The following is a 26317-nucleotide window of genomic DNA, read 5'->3' as shown; positions in this document are numbered from 1 at the left end:
ATGGAGGCTCTCTGGGTGAATACTGCACAGTGCTTACATGGTACCAACTGCCCTACATGCGTTATCTCCATCACATCACAGTTCCTAGTAGGCTCAGTCATCCTGTGGGACATGGGTTCCGATTTGGAGAGGAACATGCAGGGTGTGTGACATACAGCACAGAGGGAGGCCTCAAGAACATCTAGTCCTTGACCTCTGCCCTCCTCTTTTGTGAGTATTTCATTATCAAGCACATAAAAACACGGCATCTGAAAGCTCATCCACCCTATGCTCCCTATGGGGAGGGGACACATAAAAGAAGCTACCGCGGGAAGAACAGCTGTTCTGACAGATCACATACAGTTTAGGACAATGTCCCGTCTACATGGCTGCTGCCATTTAGTAAGAACCAATTCATGATATCTGCCCAGAAAGTCTGCTCTTGTTTCATTTAACCTTTAGAAGAGAGAATGAAACTCAAACCTTCCTTCCATCTTCCAGACAGTCCTGGCTCCCAGGAAAATGTGTTTCTGTGAGCCTGCCATCCAAACTGATGTTATCAGTTCTTTATTGATATTTAATATAAACACAGCCCTGAGGCTAGCAGGTACCCTGACAGGGTCTGAAATATAATTGCCAGGGAGCTGCACAAATGCATGTAGCAATTAAGGAGCTGTCAGGGATATTGCTGGTGCAAAGACATAGCGCTGCAGGCTGGACAAAAGCGGGTGGTACTGAGCTGCAGAATCAGGGAGCAGACAACAGCAGCGGGAACCGAGCAACTGAACTACACAACATCCTGTTGGCTCTGTGGGCCCAGACATCACAGGCAGGACCTGGGTGTACTGCGGACATTTCAAAAGGAAATTGGACCAGATTTGAGTCTGGTGTTTGATTTCAACACCCGAAGACCTAAAGCTGATTCTGCCTCCCCTGACACAAGACACACGGGGAAAACATACGCTCTGATTCTGACTTTTGTAGGGATAGAGAACGGGGTTATGTTGGCTAGCACTGTCAGCTTGACACAAGTTGGAGTCATCTGAGGGGAGGGAACTCCAGCTGAGAAAGTGCCTCTGTACCATCAGGCTGTAGGCAGACAAGTCTGCAGTGAATTTTCTTAATCAGTGATTGACGCTGGAGGGTCCAGCCCATTGTAGGTGGGGCTCTCACTGGCCTATGTTCTCTGAGAAATTAGGCTGAGAAAGCCATGAAGAGCAGGCCAGTAAGCAGAATTCTTCTATAGTCTCTGTATTGGGCCCCAGGTTCTTGTCTTGTTTTCCCTCAATGGACTGTGATTCAGGGTATGTAAGTCTAATAAACCCTCCCCTTCTCAATTTGCTGTTGGTCATGGTGTTTCATCACAGCAGCAGCACCCCTAAGACATGGGGACAGGAAAAAAGGGGTGCACGCTGGTTGTTTAACTCCTGCATAGAGAAAATCAGATTCTATAGTGCTATCTTCACAACTGTCTTAATAGCATTAGCCTAAACAGTCAGACAGCCCTCGGGTGACCATAAAAGGCCAGGCCATGGGGCATGAAGTCACCAGTGCTTCAAAAATAGATGGAGCTGGAAAAATGTAATTTCCATATTTCTGACTTCTCCCAGTATCCCTCCTTAATAAGCCCCCACCAGCATCCAGACCCCAATATGCGGGACAGCAGAAGACACACGAACACATTCTTTGAACAAGGAAAATGTATTCTTTTCTTTTATAAACTGTGAGTCCAGCCTCTCTGTCTTCCTGATCTGAAAGTGACAAGCCGTTGAAGAATAAGATGATGAGCAGTTCATCCCCAACAGAGGGCATTTCCAGCTCTGTCCCTCTAGGCATGGGTAAGCTGGGAAAGGGGTAGGCCTGGAAATACTCACAGTTCTGAGTAGATGGGGGTCTTCTGTGAGTGCACCCCAGGAAATACATGCTCCTTGAAGCCCTGGGAAGGCAGCCAACTTGGTGCCGAGGTGGTTTTATGGACCTGGCAGCAGGGGTCTGGGTGCACATGGGTAGAGCATTGTAAATGCTTGTTTCGGATACTCCATTTCATGTGAGGATCTACAGGCCATAAACCTTTTGAACTGGACCACTGGAAGTGTAAACACTGCCAAGGGCCCGATGTGTGCCAGGGGTGATGCCAACTTCCAGTAATGCGGCCAAGGACCATTAACAGGGAGATTCCAGCTGTCATTCCCTGGACCTCAGCAACCCTACACGTGCTCTTATCCGCGATAGTTTTGCCTTGCAGAACAATGGCATTAAGCAAAATTAAATGAAACCAATGATTGTATTTATAGACTCTCCCTAGGGCATATACTACTAACACCTAACTCCTGAGTGACAGGGACAGGACCTGACAGTCAGTTTCTCTTGACATATAGATGTTCACCCACAGGTTTAATTCCATTAAGGGATTTACAACCAGGATGGCTGTATAACTTTTCATTCAAAACAGGTCACTGGGAAAAAAACAGGGTATGTTACTCAAATTTTTGGAGGTAATAGAAACATAACAAAGGAGGAAAAAACCTGAATAAAAAGGAATTATGTATTTTCGCTGTTGGATTCTGACTATATCCATTGCTTTGGGCTTGATATGAAGCAAAACATCAAAGCAGCGTGAATACAGAGCAGAGAAAGGCTGTTCCCAGCAGGGTAGCCAGGAAGCCCAAAGAAGAACCCAGAGATATGCACTTCAAAGTGCTTCTCTGATGACCCACCCGCTTCAGCCCTCACCTCCAGTAGTCCTAGCAATTACCAGTGTTGTTCAAAAGTGATGTCATCAGAATTCAGCCACCGAGGACAGGAGAACCCTTACGGCTCACCCACCTTACAGACACTTCATCACTGAACATCGCTTCCATCGTGAGTCGAGTCTCCAACATGTGAGTCTTTTAGGAGGGTACTTCACATTCAAATCATAATAAGGATGCTAATTATTAATAACACAAAAGCTAGTGTAAATGTAACCTACCTTTCCTGGGCAAACCCAGACGACAGGTACTCTTTTATGACCTTCTCTCTTCTATGGACAATGGAAATGTGCACATGTGGACGGGTGTGTGTGTAGCACATGCAGTGTGATTACGATGTGCACTCGGCTACTTAGTCAGGAAGGATTAAAGTAAAAAGTGTGTGTGTGTGTGTGTATGTGTGTGTAAGATATTTTTAACACTTGACTAATCTTCACAACTAAGACCATGGCCTGTTGAAATTGTCCAAGCGATTTTACCAGCTCTGGTCTTAAGCATGTCCTAGATATCAGCCAGGCCACTTTGCTCATAAGAAAAGAAAGGCCACATTATTAATTTACCAAGTTGCTAAAACAGGAAATGCTCAAGTTTGTGTCTCTTGTGATTATGTTAATTCATAATGTATTCACCATTTCTTCAAATTGGAATTATTTCCAATTTAATAAACTTCTTAAGCCATGTTCAAAAATTATTGGTTCAAAGAATCAAAAAGACCGCCTATTGCTTCACACACACACACACACACACACACATGCACACACAGGCCCATACCACTTTCTATCTTTCTATTCTTTATCCTATAAGTTGGCTCCATACTCGGGCCCTCCCTCACAGCCCATAGCCCTTGGCTCTCATCTCCAGTCTTTACTCCTACAGAGCCACAGCATTACTGCAGGACTCGCAAACCTTGAATCTTTTGCCCCGTCCTACACAGAGGCAAAATATGGGATCTGCAGATGTCTCCTCCCTGCCTTTGACTTTTTCATCATCTCCCCAGCCCCAAATCAGTTAGCAAAGGACGTGATGAGGTGTGCTAATCAGCTTAAATCTGAACTCAAGCCTAACACAAGCCCAGCAGATATGAAGGATGGTTTCCTACAGCAATTCTGAATGCTCCTTACAGGAAGAAGGAGCTAAATGCAACCAACTATAAGCACCTCCAAGATTCTGATATGGTCACTAACACCCACCAAAGAGTAATTTTCAGATGTCAGAAAATCCAGGTTATCCAAGACCTCACCTTGCCACTAATTTAGTTTAAGAAGGGGCAAATATCAGCACCACTGAAGGGAGGATCTCACACCTTATTACTATGCAAGCACTGGTGGAAAGGGTTGGCTCTACCGTTCAGAGGTAAAGAATTTAGCTGCTATGTCCAAGGCCTTGGGTTCCATCCCCAGAACCATTGAAAAATGAAAAGAAAGGAAAAGAGGAATGGAAGGAAGGGAGGAAGGGAGAGGGGAGGGAGGGAGTACTGAAGGGAGGAAGGAAGGATGAAACATTCTCAAAATATATGGTAGACAGAAAGACTTTCATAACAGTCATCAGAAAAATTTAATGCAAAATATGGATCTCTCTTGTGATGCAGAGCAAAACCAAATCAAAGAGGAAAGGAAGAAGCACCTGGTGGGCTATAATGCTGCAAGTCTAGCAGATTATATGTTCCAAGTAACAAGGAAAAGAAGAAGATATTTCTGTAACAATAAAGCTCATCAGGCCACCCATATTTAACAGGACTGCTTCAAGAGAGGAAGAAGGAAGCTTCAAAAAAACGTAGGACCTTCCAAAATGGCAGTCAAATTCCCCAGTTCATCAAGGATAGAGCTATTTGGGTATTCTTGCTGGCACTGTTTTCACAAGAGTATGCTCTCTATTCAAGGCTTCCCAATGCAGTCCTAGAATTTGGGGTGAGCTTTTTTATTTTTGAATCTGTAGAAATGTACTGATTTGGAAAGATTTTTGAGCAATACAGATGTGAAAACATTTAAATCACATTGTTGGTCTATTTAATCAATGTGATTAGTTTGGAACATTATTCAAACTGCCAGAAATACAATGTAAATGGAACCCCAGGCCAGTATTTTTGAGCCCTGACAGATGTGATGGGTAATTTTATCATAGACACTAACTAGAAATAAGAGATACCATGGATGTGTCTAGAAACCATTGCAGCCTTTTAATTTAACCCTCTGGGATTTTGTTCTTTGATACGGTTACTTTTTAATAGCATCACTTTATTTTTTTTCATGCCACTTAAGGGGCAGATTTATACTTGCTGCTATTTCAATGTACTTATCCATATTAGAAAATAATAGACTTGCTGAGGTTGAAGCTTATTTGTAGACTAAATGTGCTTAGCATCCTTAAAAAGGAACCGAGGGGGCTAGACAGATGCCTCGGTGATGAAGGACGCCGGCTGCTCACCCCAGGATTCCCAGGTCTGATTTCCAGCACCCAAATGGTTGTTCACAACTGGGGCAACTCCGGTCCCAGGGGATCTGACTCCTTCTTCTGTCTTCTGAGGACACCAGGCACATACATAGCACATGTCACATATGTAGATACATACAAATACCACACCCACACATATAAAATGAAAACAGTAAATACATTTTGGTTTTTTTTTTTTTTTTGGTGTTTTGCCTTTTCAAAAGAACATACTGATTTTATATAAGAAATGAAGCTGTGTTACTCAAAGGATATCCTAAAGTAAGAACCATCCATGGTGACATCAGGTTAAGGAATAAAAGACAAAAGAAAAGAGAGCAGGTTGGCCCTGTAAAGTCAATAAGTGGGAGGAAGGGATAGGACAGGACAGAGGATGAAAACAGGAGAACAACGCCCCTTTGAAAGCAGCACTTCACAAAGGGAAAACTACTTAAGACTAAACATTTTCACAATAGATACTTCTTCTCTGAAATATACTATTATTCATTCACCACATGTATGGTGAGATCTTATTTCTTTTAACCGAATTATGTATAGGACACAGTTAATTAACATACAGGATCAGTAAGAAATCATACCAGAGGCACCATCTAATCTTGAATAACTCAACCTTATTATAGAAGGAAGGGAAATGGAAAGATGGGAAAGGACCCTGTGTGCCTTGAAAACAGCTGGCAATTAGAGGTAAGTGACATAGAAGTTAGTGGCTTCATAGACCCTGAGCTTTCTCCAGATATTGTCATTAAAGCAATAAAAAGGTCCAAATGTTGAAAATATCTCCAAAGCTATTAGAAAACAAACGATACAGAAATAGACAGCAGCTGCCCAGAGGCATCTTGGGATGAATATGTTAAGGCCCACAAAAGCAAATGATCCGATTCACTTAATCGTGCCAAAGATCTTTTGATAAACAAAATGTAGACCACATTTCAAAAAGTCTTTTTTGAAGTCTTGAGCCAAGCACTATTCCTGAGTTTGTGACTTCAGGCTGATGAGACCACCAAAACGGGCTACGCTGTCTCACCAGACAGCTTCAAGAGCACCGACAGAGGCCAAACCGTGAGTCTTCTGAGGAGGAGTGACACGGGAGATGTCGTCTGCAGTCAGTGTCCTTCAGTTCAACCAGAGCTAAGCTCAGCTGGCGGAGAACAGGGGGCAGGAGTGACCCCTAAAAGAAGTTTCAATCTTTCCCTCATAGCGACTTATTTTAATTAACAGAAATAGTCTCCAAATCTTAGAGAAACAAAAGGATTGGAAAAGAAATTTAAATCATGCTAATCTAACTAACAAGTGTTAGAACTGTCCTGGCAAGCAGGAAGGCATTTTGAAGGGGTGCTGGTGCTCCCCCTTCCCCTGTTCTCTGCTGGCTAACAGACTATTGAGACAATGGACCCCAAGAAACTGAGGCTTCTCCTAGAGTCTCCTATGAGGAGATAGGAAAGGCAGGAGCCTGGAGCCAGTAGAGGGGAGCTTGTCTCCCAGGGACATATTGGACACAGTCTGGAAACTTATATCACCTTGCGGGAGAGACTGACACCAAGGCTCTACCAGGACAGTTTGGCTATGCACACCTCTCGCTCTTTAAACAGAAACCTCACGTCAGGACCTTGAAGGTAGATTTGAGACCCCTGTGTCCATTCTTGTTTCCAAGGTGGCCTCATTAAATAAGCCTTTCCCTGTTCTTCTCTGTCACTGGTCTCTAGGATGCGGGACAGGTAGTGTTCTAGTTTCCCCCGTTACTGTAGTAAGGTATCCTGGACACAGCACTGCTGCTGCACGTGGGACCTTGTGCTGTAGGAGGCAGCTTGTTTGTTTCCAGGCCATCCGGAAGCTCAGCCCCCAAATAACCACACAGAAACTGTGTTAATTAAATCACTGCTTGGCCCCATTACTTAAGCATATTGCTAGCTAGCTCTTACATCTAGAATTAACCCATCTCCATTATTTTACATTTTATCATGAGGTTTGTCGCCTACCGGCAAGGTTCCACCATCTGTCTCTGGCAGAGTTTCATGGCTTCTCTAAACTCTACCTTCCTTCTCCCAGCATTCAGTTTAGTTTTTCCCCACCTAGCTCTATTCTTTTGCCCTATCACAGGCCAAGACAGTTTCTTTATTAACCAATGGTATACACAGCATACAGAGGGGAATCCCACATCAACCTTGTGGTGGCTGTGATTGTTTACACAAAACCAGTCACACCAAGTCAGACAAAAAAAAAAAAAAAAAAAAAAAAACAAACAGCATGGATGGCGAGGAGGCTCATGAAGTTCCACCCCTAGCTGAAGGGCTATTGGCAGCTGATGCCCAATATGGGTAAAGAAGATTTAGTTTTCCTCAGGAATCTGGAGCTAGCCCTACTCCAGAAGACAGTACTGCAGTAAGTAGAGTCAGAGGGAAGAGAGCAGGGAGGGTGAAAGATGAAGGAAATTAGTAGTGTTCTTGCCTTGGGAGGACAGATAGGAAATGAACTGAAGGGAAGGAGTTGGGAGTCAATTTGATCAAAATGCATTATGTGAATGTATAACATTCTCAAACAATAATAAAAGCAACTTGAGGGGGTGGGTGGGTTTATCTGATTTATAATTCCAGGTTACCACTCATCACTAGGGGAAATCAAGGCAGGAACTCCAGCAGCTAGTCAAGGGCAGAGAAACATAAATGCATGCAAGCCGACATTTTTCTTCCTTGCTTGCCTTCTCCTCTTGTATTATGTAGGATCCCCTGTCTAGGGAATGGTGCTTCCTAAAAGAGGTAGGGTCTCCCAGCATCACGTAATACACTGGAAAGTCCTCCACAGACATGCCTTCAAGCCATCCTGATCTAGGCAATTCCTCATTAAGACTTTCTTCCCAGTTTATTCTAGGGTGACTCCAGTTGACACTTAAATCCATAAAACCAGAACCGCTGTTTGTCCTGAAGTCTCTGAGCCAGAAGGCTTGGCAAGCCTTTCTTCTTGTCTCTCATGGTTGCTTGAAATCTTGGTGTCCTTGAGTTTCTAGAAACCTCCACCATCATATGGCTATCTTCTGTCCCTATGTTTCTTTCCTTTATCTTAAAACAACACTTGTCATTTGATTTAAGGGCTAGCCACAATCCAATTAAGACGTCCTTTCAAACTTTTTAAATGGTTCCATCTGTAAAAACCTATTTCAAAGTTAGGTCACTTATGGGATGTATGTTTGTACATCTCAGATCCATATGCTGACATCCTAAATCCCAATGTATTTGGAGCTGAGATGTGATCAGATTATTATGGGATTAGTGGCCTCATAAGAAAATACCTGAGGATCTGGTTCCTTTGTGTTCCCTGTTACCTGTAACCATGGCAAAAATAAATAAATAAATAAATAAATAAATAAATAAATAAATAAATAACCCTCTCAAGAACCTGCCCTGCTATCATACTGACCCTGAACTTCCAGATTCTAGAACTCTGAGAAAAGACTTTTGATATTTAAGCCACCCTGTTTCTGGTATCTTTTGTCAGCCTGAGCAGGCAAAAGCAATCACAGCCCTAGATCCTGAACACAGAGGGACCTCGTAGGGAACATTACTCAGCCCACTACAAATGCCTTCCAGTCCCATCCTTTCAAAATGACTACATTAGACAATTCTTCACATTACCTTAATGCAGCACAGCACGAACAGACGAGGAATGGCCACTGTAAATGTGAAAATAGCCTGACTCCAAACTCCCACAGCGTGTCCGGGAAGACGGCGGCGAAGTAAAGCTAGTGCACATTAGGGGCTTGCGTAATGAAAACATAGCCACTCAGCAGCAGCTCCACAGCCGCTTTTGCTTTCCTTTGGTTCCATTTGAAAACTTAGCAGTAATCAGTCAACTGAGCAGAGCATGAGGGCTGCTTCTGAATATGATGTTTCGAGAATAGGGTATGGCCAAGATTCTAGCCCTGCCTCACAGGACAAGGGCAAAGGATGACCTGGATAGCCCCACCCTCCTCTGGCTGCTGTCACCTGAGTAGAGGAGGAGACGCAGGTCTCTTAGAAGTGCCTGCTCACACCCGGCAAAGAAGGTTCAGCCCTCTTTCTCCTTCCAGGTAAAATGTGTGGTAATCCCTTCCTTCAGCATGGCTGCAGAGCCAGTCACCAGAGGTGTGCAATGCTGGTCCTCAGATGTCCTGCTCTTCTCTGCTAAACTAGGAAAATGTTCTCTAAACTAGTAGCCAAACACATTGCAAATTTTCTGACTTGACCAGAGACACCCTGTCATAATTCACACACACACACACACACACACACACACACACACACACAATGTGCTTTGGAAGGAACCAGTTGGAACACACCAATAATTCTATGCTTCTTTGAATATTAGCTGAAGGCAATATATACTTTTTATTTAAGAAGAGGACGGATTCATCAGAGAAATGACGAAGTCCAAGGAGGTCAAAGGAGGCTTTCTCATTGCAGAGGATGAACAGCAGGGAACTCTGCATGCCCTCTCCTTCCTCCCCTTGGCCATCAGGGAGCACAGTGGAAGAGGCAGGGCCAGGGCCAAGGACTCTCTTTCTTAGCCTCAGAGCACTCATTAGTCATATGGAGTCAGTGGCAGAGGCAAATGCCTCTTCTTCTTCTTCTTTTTTTTAAAACAAAAAGTTTTAAAATGGTTTGAAATTAGTATGTATGTGAGTGCATGGCATGCGGTGGGTGACGTGCGAGTGTAGCCGCCAATGGAAGCAGAGATGAGCTGGAGATAATGAAGCCCTTGTGCTTCCCAGCAAGGCTAAGACCCAAACTCGCATTCTCGCGAGACTAGTACACGCTCTTAACTCCCAGGCCCCCAACCCCATTATGGGTGTTCTACAGAGTATGCTGTCTGCACCAGAATGACTTGTAAGGAAGCCTGCAGTTCTCGATGGCATGCATGACGGCCACAAACGCTCAGGTGTGAATAGCTGTCAGCAGAGGAACCAAGAAAGCAGCAGAAGGTCCCCTAGGACTCAAAGGTTCTCATTTTCCATCCAGTAACCTTTTAGCCCCTCTTACTTTGAGACCCGGTGGCCACTTCATCTGTTCTCCAGATGAGAACGGGTCAGGACTGACACTGACAAATTGGCCAGCAGAGACCCTGGGCACACGGGACATTACTCAGCATTCTGACAGCTGACCTGTCTACCATGTGGCTTCTGCCTTTAGCGTATCAGTGGGCTGATGGGAAACCTGGCTCAGGCCACATCAGCGGCTCAGGACACAGCCTGTCATACTATATACATTTTTCCAGTAGACATTCAGTGGTCCGAATAATAACCATATATTTTTTAATAATTTATCAATATTCTTTTTGCCCACTGATCGACGTTATTGGAAATGAAAACTAAGGGAGGGTGTAATAGCTTATAAGCCCACAGAAAATAAAAGAGATGGCAGGGCAGAGAGAAGAAATAGAAAAGTCATATTTTAGCCATAAATTCCCACAAGGTCCAAAGGTTAAACTTGAATATTGTTATAATGAAAACTCCCTGTTTCTACAGAATGGAATTTCATGACACCAGAAGCAAGATAGCAACACCAAATGGGTGAGAGACCATGGGAGACACCACCTAATTATTCATCTAAATGCTTCTTGGAAGTCACCTTTTAGAAGGCATGGCTTTAAAGTATGGTTTTTCAGATGCTACATATTTTCAGGGATATGTGCAAAGTGGAAGCACAGGGTGCTGGGCTCTCCCTGCCAAGGATCTGACTCAGTTTCTAAGACTGAACTCTAAGGAAGCCTCCCACTGCTAGACCCGACGCTGGACCCCGCGGATCTCTGGATGAGATAGATGGGCCAGCGCGGCTCCTCTGTCTCTCCTTACATGGTATAATATAAAAGTGACTGGTGAAAGCACATGCAAGAGTCAGATCTTGGGCTGGAGTAATGGCTCCCTGGGTAAGGTTCTTGCTGAACAAGTGTGAGGCCCCGGGTTTAAGTCCCTGGAACCCATCAAAGTCTAGGCATGGTAGTGCCCAACTGCACTCCCTGTGTGCCTATGTGAATGTGAGACAGAGACGGGAGAAACCCCAGAAGCTCCCAAGTCAGTTTGCCTGACATAAGCAGCAGCAAGCAACAAAGAAGGAACCTGGCCTCAGACCAACACACAAGGTTGTTCTCCGACATCTACAGAAGTGCTATGGCACACACACACACACACACACACAAGGGGGTGTGTGTCAGTTGTTGCCCAAGTAATGAACTTCAGTCCCCTAAAGGTCTGTGTATTAGGATATGAGAAACATCGCCAACAAAGCATCCTCCTTGCAGCAAGTTATTTCTGTTTCCAGAGGGCTGCAATCTGCCTCTACACTTGTATTTTTAATGCAGACACACAAGCCATGCTAAATGCTCCTGGGCGCTCTCTGTCACACTTCTTGGACAATACTGTACTGGCCTAGGTAGCCTTGGCTTAAGCCATTCAGTGCTGGCAAAGAACTGGACTTCTCATCAGCCAAGGTAACAGTCACTACCCGTCTGAAATCCAACCTCAGTCTCCATTCATGGCCACCAGGACATTTGACTGGGATTTCTAACGTTCTTATTGATGTCAGCCATATCCCTCCAGAGACAGCATCTCAGAAACAATTCTTACTAAGTTAGCCAGCCATGATACAGAAATGTATGCCACCAGCCTGAAAACAGAAGATAAGACTCTCCTTGGCACAAACCAAAGGTGTGCTGTTGGCCTCCTACAACCAAATTATTTATCAGGAAAAGGAGCAACTGGAATGGAAAGACTGAGCTGTCTAAGGGAAGGGCAGGACTAGACGGCTCCCCTATCAGATCTGGAGGTACGTGGACTGAGCTGCGCCTGAATCTGCAGGAGCATGAGGTCATGCTTCTTTGATATGACAAAGAAGAATAAAGCTGAGGCCTGAACCCACCATGAAACTCCAGGAGGGCCAGAATCTGTTATGGAAGGAGACACGTGCTTAGCCACTACTGAGGATGCTGTTAGCTACATTCAAGGGCAGCTGAAGGAAGCCTATGGTATAACACCTAAGCAAGAGTCAAGGTTTACAGTGGGCATGGTGGTGCTGACCAATGACAGTTCTTAAAGGCCTTATCGTGAAATGCTAGCAGCTGGCCATGGAATGGGTCAGGACTGATACAGGGCACCGCAGAGGTCTCTTGATGCTGTTGCCTTTCGGCAAGCCTACACTTTGTTTCCGTGCATGAATCACCATCCCAGTCCCACTGACACTTCCTAACAGAGGCCAGCCCTGGCTGCAGTACCTGCTGGTCACTGAGAGCAGCCATGTTAACACGTGAAGGTTCTGGATAACTACAGAAGTGGGTTTTCTCCTTGTTATGGAGATAGAAAACCCAGGTTCTGGCAGGGCTGGTGTCTGGCTGCTCTGTAGACCTGAGTCTGTCTTTAAGTGTTCTTCCTTTCAATACCTTGCCCCTGTTTCATAAAAGTCAGCCATATTGGATTATAGTCCCATATTAAAGGGCCTCATTATAACTTAATCACCCTTTTAAAGATCTTGCCTGTGCCTATGGTTATATGCTGAGACTCTGAGATTCAACACATGAATCTTTGGGATAGCTAGCTATACCTTAATCCATAACAGAAACAAACTAGCAAATGAGAGATTAAACCTCATAAAGCTAATCCCTTAGGCAAAACTATTGAGGCAAACTATACCTGCTGTGGCAGTTCCTCAACAGGCACTCATTTATTTGTTTGTTTGTTTATTTAGGTTTTTTTGAGATAGGATTTCTCAGCAGAATCCTAGACTTCCTGGAACTCACCCTGTAGACCAGGATGGCCTTGAACTCACAGAGATCTGCCTGCCTCTGCCCCCTGAGTGCTGGGATTAAAGGGGTATGCAGCCACTGCCCAGACTGGTACTCATTTTTTAAGCAGTATCCTTTGAAAAGACTTTTTATTTTCAGATGAGTCTTCGCTGTCATTCCTGGAAGCTCACGGTGAGTGAATTTTTAGTACCTTCTCTAATGTTGCTGCTGTGGTGGGCAAAGTCCATAGAGTCCCTTTGGTTGTTTATTGCCTGACTGTTCAACTTTGTCCCCAAACATGTTGTCTTCAGATACTTTGTCTGCAAAAGTAAACTCACTCGTTTTCCTTTCCTGACAAATTGCCTACTTTGCACATTTTAATGTTCCATTTATACTTGGTATAAATCAGCTTGAAGCCAGTAAACAGTAACCATGCCACAGCCTAAATGTTATTCTGCCTTGAAACTTCCTTTGCTAAACAGATCAGTCACTTTTTTTATAATTTATACTCCTAATTTTCAGGACACAGATAAAACATAGCCATACACTTTGCCAGAATGTAGCATAAATGACTTTTACCTTTATAATGACATGCCCTTCCTTTCCTTCTAAAACCCTATTGTCTGTATTTCTATTAGTATTCTGGTTCCACAGAATCCTACCAGAATGGCCCATTATGTTCCACGTACAGTATTCTAGAGCTTTTCTAGCTTGTACTGCCAAACTCTTCCACATTCCTCCTGCAAGCCAGTTCTGAAGGCCTCTGAATCACATGATCAGGTTCATCACAATAATGACTCCACTTCTCAGGATAAGTTTTCTGTAGCAGATACATTGTTGTTGCTGTGGTAAGATATCTGGATAAAGCAATCGAAGGGAGAGAACCAGGCTATGTGAAGGAGAGCACAGTTCATCCCGGAGGAAAAGTCATGGCAGAGACAGAGACAAAGGGTGTTCAGCTAGGAATCTTTACCTCTTGATGTACCAGGAGACGGAGATTCTGGGCCATAAGTACAGCCAACCCATCTAACCTTCTATCCCTAGCCCTTCAGCTCTGTGACTGACCACTAACATCCACACCCAGTGGCTCCACAGTCTCCCCAAACAGCTCCAATAGCTGGGCACCAAATGTTCAAACACATACTCCTATGCAAGGCATTTCACATTCAAACTATAGCACCTCCTAAGCACATGGCAGTGCATGCTCTGGCTATGCAAAGTGCCTTTTCTGCATTGTAAACCATTCCTTCCTTCCTCACTCATCTCCTGTATGGAGATTTGGATGTGGAGATTTGCAGGATTAAATGTGGAAGTGTCTCGTCTCCAGCATGTATGAATAGTTGGTACTTATTGGTACTGTGATGCAGAATTTGTTTTACTTTTTTAGAACATTTTCTGCTGTAACAGGATTTGATGAAGGGAGGAGATTGGAAGTGTTTATGTAAAATAAGGGAACTTTTCATTTTGGATGGATTTTCACATGCTGGGAAGAAAATAGCACAATTTGACAAAACAGAGACTTAAATTTTCTGCACATATGAAGTGTGCATGAAAACACACAGGACACAGCTTGCTGAACACTCAGGCAGAGCCTTAGGGTAATAGAAATGGTGGCAGACAGGGCACAAAACAGAGAAGCTGGGTGCCTAGGGGAGTCTGGAGTCACCATGCTGGGTTCATATTACTTGCCCACTTTAGTGAGTGACTCAAAGCCAGCCTCTTAACCTCAATTTTCTCACCTGGAAACCAAGACTATAGTTCCCACATCACTGAGTTATGTGTAAGATGACAGTACATTAAATCATTTGCCTGGCACACAATAAACACCACGTGCTACCTAAAGGAAGAAAATGAACAGTGACCATGTCTACAAGGACATTCTTGTTGGTAAACACTGCAATTTGGTTATGAAAAACAGCAGAATATTTAGAAAAGACTTCCTTCATGTCTCTGCCAAGGCCAGTGCCACACAACAGCTTGAATCCCCAGGCCCCTGTGAGAGAGCCCTGAGTCCCAAATAAGAAAATAATGATAAGAAAATATGTCAAGTCATGCACCATGCAATTGACAATGACATCAATGAAAGCCATGTCAACTTCCACACAAAGCTTCTCTAAGTCCAAGGAAAATGAGTGAGTGCAGGGTGCATGAGCAGATTGGGACAAGGCTACCTAAGGAAGAGGCAGCTCAGCCTCTAACACCTGCAATGCTGGCCTCACACTACTTTCTGTTCACTGAGTGCCATGAAATACAACAGAGACACACTGCTCCATTTAACCCTCATGGCCACTCCCAGAGCTAGGTGCCAACTGCATGCGCAGTCAAGAGTCAGGTCTTCACCTCTGAGAATGGCACACTGAATCCCAGGGAAGGGATATAACAGACAGTTCACAGGTTGTGAGCAAGCACCAGGGTTAAACACTGGACATTGATACCCAGAAAGCCTGGAGTCTCCATATTGCTTGTTAAATCTCAGAGGCCAGCCTGTGTTTCCTTAGCAAGGGAGTTCCTCTTTCACAGGCACACGAATAACGTGGGTAACAAGTTAAACTGGACCAGGGAGAGCATCCTGAATCTGCTTTCCCGCCTGTCACCCCAGCTGCAGCACCCACTGTGGCCATTTCTAGGATGTTAAAGGCCTCCACTTCTTCTCTGTCATTCGAAACAGTCCAAACGACAAGTGCCTGGCTGAGGCTGTCTAGGAATAATTCACATTTTAAGTCATTTTTAAGAAGTGAAATAAATCAATTACACACTTGGACTCTCTACAGTTATTGTCATGTTTCATGAATGTCAGAATCAGGACAGGGGAAATCGAAGAAAACATTGTCAATTGTTGTGTGGCCATGATTCTTTCCTGCCCTAACCTTCCTCTTAGAGTTTCTCCAGCCTAGGCCTGGATTCTATCCAGCAGCAAGACTCCATTTGATTTCCATATCTCTCAACATGGGAGATAAAAAAAGATGAATTAAGAAACAAAGAAAAGTAAAACTCACGTACAGACATCACAAAGGACCAACAAGCAGGCAAAGGGGCCAGGGGGCTGCTCCCAGGAGATTCAGTGATTTCTGTGGCAAATACCAGTTATCTGGGTCCTCTGACACATCCCCAAAGAGATGGAGGAACAGCTCCAAGTTCAAGTTCAAGAAATGATACTTAAGTTTAAAAAAGCTGAAAATTATATAATGAACAGAAAAGGTGAGAGGGGGAGCAGAACTCTTGAGAGACATACAAGGGGTCCAGAGAATAGCTCTGGGGAGGAGGCAAGGGTCATAGCCAAAGAAGCAACTCTGAAGTTGGGCTCTTAGGAAAGAATAGTTCTGTCCAGAAGATAGAGGAGTGGGAAAGCAACCCAGACAATTCAGACCCGAAGGCTGCTCAGGAAAACTGGAGTCCGGGAGTCTAGCATGACCAAGACAAAGATGGGCAAGGTACCCTGTAAAACATGGCAGTGATCTGGATTCACAATTACTACTGTGCCTTCCAGCAGTGATGCTAGGAAGGGATATCTATGCTGGAGGTGAGCATTCTCTTCAGGTTTGCACAGGGTAATATGGGAGCATTGTAGTCGGCAGCTGTCTGCAGCCTAGGTTGGAATGTAGAGTCAAAGAGAATCCTATCCACTGACTAGCATTCGTCGTGCTGGATCGCAATCATGGATATATCAACCCATTACAAACCCTTTGACCTACAGCAGCGACCTGCCTGCAAGATAAACTGGTACTATAGTTGCACAAATGTTATGGAACAACCAACCATTTTTTTTATTATTGAATTTAAAACCCAACCAATGAGATGGAACCTAATCCCTGACATTACTAAAGAGGGCAAGAACCTGGGAATGGGTAAGCCTTGGGGTTGGGGGAAACCTAATACTACTATTCTGCTAAAGGAATATGGCAGTAAATTGACTCCTAAAGACAGACCGCTATAACCATAGATCAGTGCCGACACAACTCACATTAGAAAATGTCTTGCAGTAGATGTGAAAAAACACAGAGACCCACAGCTGGACAGTACACAGAGATCAGGATATTTTGAACATTCATTACTAAATTGGATGTCTTCACTACCCTGTCCCACATCAGCACCACCAGTGCGTGGGGATCTACAGGAAGGAGAGGTGGAAAGGTTGTAAGAGCCAAAGGTGATGGATGGCTCCAACGTCATAGAACATACATCCCATATACAACATACATCCTACATACAACATGCATCCCACATACAACATACATCCTACAAACAACATACATCCCTCATACAACATACATCCCACATACAACATAAACCCCACATACAACATACATCTCACATACAGCATACATCCCACATACAACATGTATCCCACATACAACATATATTCCACATACAACATACATCCCACATACAGCATACACCCCACATACAACATACACCCCACATACAACATACATCCTACATACAATATGTATCCCGCGTACAACATGTATCCCACATACAACATATATCCCACATACAACATACATCCCACATACAACATACATCCCACATGCAACAGGACTAGTGCACATATGAACTCACAGAGTCCATGGAAGCCCACACAAGCACAGGCTCAAGCTAGACAGGATTTCAGTACTGAGAGGAGGGAGAGGACACCTGGCCCTACCTCTAACCTAAATGTTATCTGTAATTGATTTCCACTCACAAAGGGAAAATCAGTTTTCTCCAATAGAGTGTCACTGGCTGTATGAACCACACTGCAGGCAGGCCCCATGTCCAGAAGGAGTTGGCCAGCACAAAATGTACTCAACAGGATTTTTGTGAACCTTTTGATTCATTTTGCTATTTTGGCTTTTTTTCTTTTTTGTCTTACTGGGTTTTGTCTGTTTTTATTTTTATTTTTGTTTCTTGGTTCTTGTTCTGTTTCAAAAGACAAGAAAGAGAACATAAAGTTGGGTCAGTGGGAAGGTACATATAATCTGGGAAGGGGAAAAATGTTCAAAACATATTGTATAAAAATGCTAATTAAAAATGAAATGAAGTTACTATTTATCGAAGGTAAAAAGAATAAATCTAAAACATACAAACAAAGCAGCAGGTGTGTCTGTGCCAGGCACTATGGTGGATGCTATAATCCCACCTACTTTAATACTACAAATAACTTTCAGCCTGCTAGAGGAGGAAACAGAGCCTCAGAGGCTGAGAGCTTTTCCTCAGTCCTCCAAGCTACTTACTGCTCATGAATAGTACCTGTCCAGTCCCACCATTATCCCAAGCCTCCTACAGCACCAGAGGGCAGTGGCTGGAGAAGTAGCCCAGGGACATAGGAACGGTGTCACAGAAGACTTGGATAAGGACATAAACTATTCTCTACCTGTAGTAACCGGCAGCTAGAGTAAACCCACCAATTTTTGCCTCATGCAGTGTCCTTGGACTCAGTGCTAGACAGAGGAGATGGAGAGATTTCCTTGAAGGATGGCAGTCCCCACTGCGGCTTATAACCTAAGGAATTGCTGTCACTGAGACACTGGGAGGAGTCATGTTCATAGACTGACCACACACATGGATAGCAAGAAGCAGTAGGGACCATGTACCTCTGAGGGAAGTTACATGACATCCATCCATCCATCCATCCATCCATCCATCCATCCATCCATCCTTCTATTGACTCACAGAAATCTCTATGTCAAATACAAGCCTATAGTGTTGAGAGGCACAAAAGGCCCTGTGAAACCCTTCTTCCATTAATACCACTTCCAAGAAAATACAAACGTGTGTGTGCATGTGTGCACACATGCTGGCCAATGTCTGTGTTGATGAATATGCATCAGGAAGTGTGAAGGAGTTGTCAATTGGCCTTGACTCCTCCATTTGTGCTACAGGGTTTGTCAGAGGTAGTTCTGGGGCCTTGGTGAAGACTGCGGTAATCAAGCAGCTACCAGGCTGTGGAGATGGGCATTCTGGCTGTTTCTCTCTGGAACTGACGCTTTGTTTTGCTCTGTTCTCTGATCTGGACCCTGGATTCTATTCAATAGACCTCACTTACATACTCTAGAGGAGCCAGTAGACAGGCAGGAACGCAGGAGCCAAGCCTTCACTGGCTTTGGTTCAGAATCCCAAGGAGAAAACAAACCATTAGAGTTGGAATTCATTTCTAATGTTACCAGGTCAGCCCTGGTGTTCCGCAACCCCCTTTCCTCCTATGTTGCCCCCACCCATGCAAAAAAAGCAAGGAACTTTAAACAGCTTTTTAAAGGGTTTCTGAAGGCTTCTTGCACATCAAATGGTTCTTCGTAAACAACATTTTAATGATTTCTGTGTAAACAAATCAGAAACATATGGATTAAATTTTCTTCAAGATATACACATGTAATTAAGGGGGAAAGTGCTTGGCAAAATGCATTTTGCATTTTATCAAACTCAACATATGAAAAATAGGTTGAGACATCTGACAGATGTAAAACCAGAGACGCAGCCTGTCGTACAGCTCATACTCGTCTTCTGAGCAGAAGAACAGAGTCTGCTTCATTAGATCTTGGCTCTGCCTCTGCACTGTCTAGAAGAACCTGCTGCACTGTAGCAGACAAACCGTTCCTCTGACTCTGCAACAGTGGGGCTGGGTCTTCCAGAAGCTTCTATTTTCATTTTGCAGGACCTCCAAGCACAGCATAGTCCGATGGCCCATACTTGGTCTGACTGGTATATTTCTGGGAAGTCTAGCAATAAAGGGCTAGCCTAGGCTACATCCTGCAATTCACACCTTCCCATCAACTCGGCTGGGGTAGTGTATCCTGCCATCCTCCTTCATGACTGAGCAATGAGAGGAAGAAGCAAAACTGGGTACTTCCTGAGCCTTCTCTTCTTCCGTGCATGGATTAAGTGCAACTGTGTTTTTGGTTGTACCCTTCATTTGTTCCTTGCAGGAGGAATCTGTCATCTGTGTAACTGTATCCAGGGCTCCTTCTTTTACAAGTTCTAGATAGCACTTGCAACTCTGGGACTCCAGGCCCTTGGTGTCCCACCATTGCCCTCTAGTTCTGGGCCATGCATATCCCTCTCCCTTGATGTTCTCCAAGCAAGGCCCAGACTCTTCTTCCTTCCCAGTCTTCTTTAGGGTAAATACATCCCAGGGTACATGATGTAATTACTCCTGGCCAAGTTGTCAACTAGCCTTCTGGCTTCCATGAGCTTCTGATGGCTCTCTTATCTTCCCATGCCTGACTAGACTTCTAAGACTCCACAGATCATGTCTTGAACTATACCAGAATCTGCAAGAGCCCAACCCCCCATGCTCAGCACCCCAGCCCCACTAACCAAAACTCTCCCAGTGATGCGGGTGTCCTTATGCATGCTGGAAATATGTGCTGCTTTTGTTGGTTGATAAATAAAGCTGCTTTGGCCTATGGCAGGGTAGAATATGACTAGGTGGGAAATCAAAGCAGAGTTATAGGGAAAAAGAAGGTGGGGTTAAGGGAGATACCAGCAGCTTCCAGAGGAGAAAATGTCATTGCATCTATGGTGAACCATGGGCCACATGGCGATAAACAGATGAATAGAAATGGGTTAATTTAAATGTAAGAGCTAGCCAGTAATAAGCCTGAGCCATCAGCCAAACAATTATATTAAGTCTCTGAGTAATTATTTTATAAGTGGCTGCAGGATTGGGCAAGACAACAGAAAAGCTTTGTACTACACCCCATTGTTCAGAATTTAGCTCCTCAGTACCTCCCCAAAGACCAACTTCCTGATGCCACTCACCCTGTGATGAAGTGTTAACTATGAACTTTAAAGGACACATACATTTAAATCACAGTGTTTACACTACATGGCCACCATGTGCCAGACAGCCTTACCTATGCTTTTTAACAAAGCCTCCTCAGGCATGGCATTTATTATCCACTCGAACTCATGGTTGAATAAAATGGGATGCACACTTGTATGTAGTCATGGATGTGGTGGTGGGGTTAGTCATGGAGACATGAGAGTCTCAGCAGGCAGTTCTGAAGCTAGCTCCAGCCCCTTGCAGCTCCCACTCCACACAACCTTATTCCAAGCCTTTTTCCTTTTGCAGAAAGTTTGTAAACCACCCAAATATCTTTTCTTTTTGAATCAGCCAGAGTATGTCTCTCTTGCTTACAAAAACCATGGAATGTCATAATTCTGGCTGACTAGGACAGCAGACATCAGCAAATAACCTGGATGGGGGGGGGTCAAGACAAAGGGGCACTAGGCTGACTCCTCCCCACCCTCAGAGGAGTCCAAGGGAAGAATGAAGGCACAGAAGCAACACAGACCCAGGACAAAGGCAAGCTCACAGAGGCATGCTCACAGAGGCATGCACACTACCAAGGTCTGGAGGAATGAATAAGTCTATGCTGAAGCTGATTTTAAAGGATGGGGCACCGAAGAAGCAGAGATAGGGAAGGGAAGAGTTGTGGGAATTAATGGTGAGTGCTAAAAGGAAGAGAAAGGCATGTGGAAGGGATGGAGGAGCTATCACTGGGCAAACAGAGGAGATAAATGGAAACCACGGAGTTGATTTGGAGAACAGGGCATCTTCCTCCACACACATACTGGAGCAAGCACATATGTATACAGCGCCCCTCACATAATGCCTAATATGTACAGAGGTGTGTCTCCATCTATATTATGGCATGTGTTTATAAATCTTGCATGCTCTCACCTTCTTAAAGTGTGCCCTACTGGTGATCCCTTGGTCCTCATGCACTCCAAGATACCTATGAATGTAGCCCAATGCAAAATCAAACCTTAGTGAAAGCCTACGAAATCAATTTGTGTTTGTTTTTATAACTCCACTGTGGATTTCTTGGGTGTGAGCTTTGTAAATTACATAATGCTGCAATGTCAAAGGTTGGACCTGCCTACAAGGTGCTCAACAAAGAGTGCAGGGTTTTCCAATCCCCTGCCAGATCGCTGGCAGCTGCACAGAAGCTTCTACCCTGTGCTTCACTTCTGGAAGACACAGCTCTGAGGGCCTAGATGTTCCTGACTCCGAGAGTCAGACTCACAGCCCCTAGTGATCTGCTAAGAAGAGTTAGTAATGACTCTACCATATCTGAAGCCTAAGAATACTCAAAGACTTGTCTAAAGAGCCCAGAAAATCCAGCTCTTTTGAGCCTCCGTGGGATTTGCACACCCATCACCACGGGTGAGAGTGCAGTATCTTCTATACCTAAGAGAATGGCAACCACAGAGCGGCAACCACAGGAAGAATCACTGGCCTGGTTGCTAAGGAAGCAGAGGGGAGACATTTTGGAGTTATCCGCCACTTTCATCTACAGTGAGAAATTCCACCCAGCAGTGAAGCAAGCACACAGCAGTGACTAGGGAGCATCAAACAAACACTGCTGTGTGCTCACAGGTCCAGCCTGCCGGGGGAGAAGAACTATGTGCTGGTTCCCTTTGCCAAAGGCAAGATTCCACCCCAGGGACGTGAGAGCCAGTGACCAAGCCCAGAGCCTGTGTTCTGAGTACATGCCATCAGTAACCAGATCTAAGCGGGAGGCCTTCTAAACATGAAATATATTTCTGCAGCTTGAAAAGTCCCCCTCTCTCTCCTATGGGCAGTTACTTCCTGCATGGCTGAGACAAGATACAGCCCCTGGCTGACCCTGGTTCACTTTCCACAGCCTGGCAGGGTGACAGCTGACCCTGGGTAGGAGATGACAGGCAGGTCCCATGAGGACTGCCAAGGATGACTTAAATCGATTTAACTCCTATAGCTCAAACTCTCAGACTGTCAGGACTCTGCCTAGCAGTCTTCACGAGGCTACTGGAAAGCCTGTGTGAGCAATGGCAATGCGAACCCTTCTGCACCACTCCCATCAGAGGGTACAATTAGGCCTTTAAATCCTAGGGTGCAATTAAATCTCTATCATGGTGCTAACAGCTCAAGCAACCTTGAAGTCACTGTCATGTTTTAAAAGACCATTTTGGATTGTTTCATGTCTGAAATTACTCTATAAAATCATGTTCATTTTTCATCTTCTGTTCAGAACATATTTAACGCTAGAAATGGCTTTTCCTGCTAGCTACATTACACAAAAAGGCAGTTTAAGTCTTCATCAGCTATTACTACTATCCTGGTCTAACTTCTATCGGCAGTGCTGAATGCCAAACTCTCCACTTGGGCCCTAAGGATCCCAGACATGGCCCAACCCCAAGTTCTTTGAAGGCAGTATAGATTGCTATCACCTTTCAAAGGGGGATTGAGGAAGCAAAGCTATTCCCTGGACTTTGCTGTCCTATGACTTTGCAGAGATGCGGTTATAATGTTGATGCCCAGTCTTCCAGTTATCTCGCTAGCAGACCACAACTTCTCTGAAGAAGGTGGCTATGTTTGGCTCACTATGGAATCCCTAATAACTGTCAGAATAATTAATGACATGGAAACTTCTTCCCTGAACTCTGAAGGGCAAGTGATAGGCAAACCATGAAAGGGAGCCAGTAAGTGTCCAGTCATAAGACACAGGCACAAGAAAAATGTTCTTGAGCTTGAGTTGGAAGCTTATGGTTGACCAGGCCTCTTAACTGGTGATTCAGAGCAATCCGGAAGCTAATATGCCTGTGATTTCCCCCAAATTGTCAGTTTAGTGCATAGAGCTACACCTATATCATCCTATACCCTCTGGCTATGTAGCCCAGGTTGACTTAGAAGAGGAAATAAATATTCCTGCTTCTTTTCCCTCCAAAGTGCTGGAGTTGCATATGTCTGTCACCATAGCCAACTTGTACACAATCATTGTTTCCAATCAGAGAGGGGAGGAACTGTGACCTTAAGGGGAGGAGTCATCACTAGAAGCAGGTGTAACGAGGAGATTAGTCAGTGCCATTGGATGCCAGTGCCCAATCCTCGGCCACTGAATTTCCAACTCAAATGGGCAGACAGGAATGTTGGGAAAATAACCTCAGTGTCCACATGAAGAATGGATTTGGGGGAGTCAAGCCTGGACACACGGAACCTTTTTATGTCCACACTTCTCTATGCTGGAAGGGAAGAGGATAGCATACGGCTTGCCCCTCAGCCACCACGGAAGCTCCCGAATCCTTAAACACCATCTAGGAAGGACAATAGGAAAATGAAGGGACAAACTGGAATAGTAAGCATGCCTAATAAGGTGGGGTAATCTTGCAGATAAAAGTGTTATACAAAACAGGCATGCTTCCAACTAACACAGTAGTTAACCAGTTGTAACAGAGACTGCAAGGCAGACAGAGGCAAAGATCCTTACAGAAAAGGCCTGCTGATAGCTGCACTGCACATTCACATGAAAAAGAAGCATCCAGGCAGACAGGTTCATGTTTGACCTGCCCAGAGGACGTTTGCAATAGATAAACTTAGTGTGTGTTCCTCTTTCCCCTCTAATAGGAGCAGTAGCAAGGAGTCTTACCTTTGTTGTACATGTTCGTTGGCACCTGGACGTCACTCAGACTGATGTTCACAGGCAAATTATTAAAGTGGTCGTTGGGGGCTAAGATGAATTCTTTTCCCAGTTCCAAGAAGTTCCCGTCTTTGTCCCTTTCGTTGATCAGCACGGCATTGAAGTATTCATACTGAAAGAGAAAGTCAGACGGTATGAGAGGTCGGTGACTCGGACATAAGGGTTAGGACCTCCAGGCAGACCTGGGCACTCATAGTGTGCCGCCTCCTGCTTTTGTGGCGCCCCTCTGCTCATGAAAAGAGTCTCAAAGTCTTTGCTGCATTCGCATGGGTGCCACAGCGTTAAAGAAATACTTACCAAAATTATTCAATAGACTTGAAAAAAAAAACCTTTATCTGAGCACAGAGAAAAATGCTATAAAACATTTTAGTCATTGTAAGTTGAAGATAAAAACATGTCCTAAAGTAACTTACACATTTAAGTTGAATGTGGTTAAAAAAAAAAAAAAAACAAGGAATAGGAACATGTATATTCCCAATTTTCTGAGAAATTATCATACTGATTTCCAGAGTGGCTGTACAAGTTTGCATTCACAACACCGAATGAGTGTTCCATATCCTCTCCAGAATAAGCTATTATTGGTATTTTTTATCTTAGTCATTCTTACTGGTGTAAGATGGTATCTCAGAGTCATTTTGACTTGCATTTCCCTGATGGCTAATGAATGGCACTAGGAAAAACATCCTGAGAGAGGTAACTCAGACCCAGAAGGATGAACATGGTATGTACTCACTCATGAGTGGATACTAGCTGTAAAGCAAAGTATAATATGACCCTAGAGAAGCTAAGTAACAAGGAGAACCCTAAGAAAAATACATATAGATCCTCCTGGAAAGGGGAAATAGACAAGATTTCCTGACAAAATTGGGAGCATGGGGGTGGATGGAGAAGGGAAGGTAGAAGAGAAGGAGCACGGGAGAGGGGAGGAGGGAAGAGAACTTGGGGGAATAACATATTCGAGACGAAGGAAGGACAGAGATGGAGAGCAAGGAAAGAGATTAATTGATTGAGAGAGCCATTATGGGGCTAGCAAGAAACCAGGCACTAGAGAAATTTCCAGGACTCCACAAAGATGACCGTAGCTAAGACCCTAAGCAATAGTGGAGAGAGTGCCAGAACTGGCCTTGTCCTGTAGTCAGATTGATAAAGATCTTAAATATCAGCACAGAACCTTTATCCAGCAACTGATGGAAACAGAGGTAGAGACCAGCAACAGGGCACTGAGCTGACCTCTCAAAGTCCAGTTGAAGAGTGGGAGGAGTGAGAATATAAGCAACGAGGTCAAGACCAAGATGGAGACACCCACTGAAACAGTCTATCTGAGCTAATGGGAGCTCACCAACTCCAGCTGGACAGGGAAGGAGCCAGTATAGGACAAAGCTAGACCCTCTGAATGTGGGTGACAGTTGTGTGGCTGGGGCAGACTGAGGGGCCACTGGCAGTGGCAGCAGCATTTATCCCTATTGCTTGTACTGAATTTTCGGAGCCCTCTTTGGACCATCTCTTTGGAGGGATGCCTTGCTCAGCCTGTATACAGAAGGGAGGGCCTTGGTCCTTCCCCAAAGCAATGTGCCTTACCCTTTCTGAGGAGTAGATGGGGGATGGGGTTGGGGGAAATTTTGAGGGAATAGGAGGAGAGGGAGTGGGAACTGGAATTTGTATGCAAAATGATAAAAAAGATAGTTTGCTTTCTTTTTAAAAAAAGAAAAATAAATAAGTTAATAGACTTAAATGTAAATCTATGCCTTTTGTTAGGCATTAGTTTCTTGGATATAGAAGCACTAATCAAAAAACAGTTTGGGGGACTTTATAAAAATTCAAAAATTTCTCAAAATTAAATTCCTCATGATAAAATAAACAGGGAAGTCACTACTAAGGAAAAGCAATCACATGCAGAAAGCCTGCCAGTGGCTTTCCCTAACAATCCATACTGAACTCAAGTGACTCACTTAAATT

General features: G+C 44.3%; 1 protein-coding gene across 2 annotated transcripts in view; it reads right to left on the bottom strand.

Moving 5' to 3' along the window:
* The window catches only part of Cacna2d3 (calcium voltage-gated channel auxiliary subunit alpha2delta 3), an 840411-nt gene that overhangs the window by 469525 nt on the left and 344569 nt on the right, over window positions 1–26317 (bottom strand). For both annotated transcript variants that reach the window (XM_057770101.1, XM_057770100.1), the window contains exon 5: window positions 24311–24473. In XM_057770101.1, coding sequence (XP_057626084.1) covers window positions 24311–24473 — 163 coding nt within the window. The remainder of the gene's footprint in view (window positions 1–24310; window positions 24474–26317) is intronic.

Source organism: Chionomys nivalis, chromosome 5 (assembly GCF_950005125.1).
Source record: "Chionomys nivalis chromosome 5, mChiNiv1.1, whole genome shotgun sequence".
Taxonomy (NCBI): Eukaryota; Metazoa; Chordata; class Mammalia; order Rodentia; family Cricetidae; genus Chionomys; species Chionomys nivalis.
Note: the sequence above shows the minus strand (reverse complement) of the source record. Positions and strands in the feature narration are given on the sequence as shown.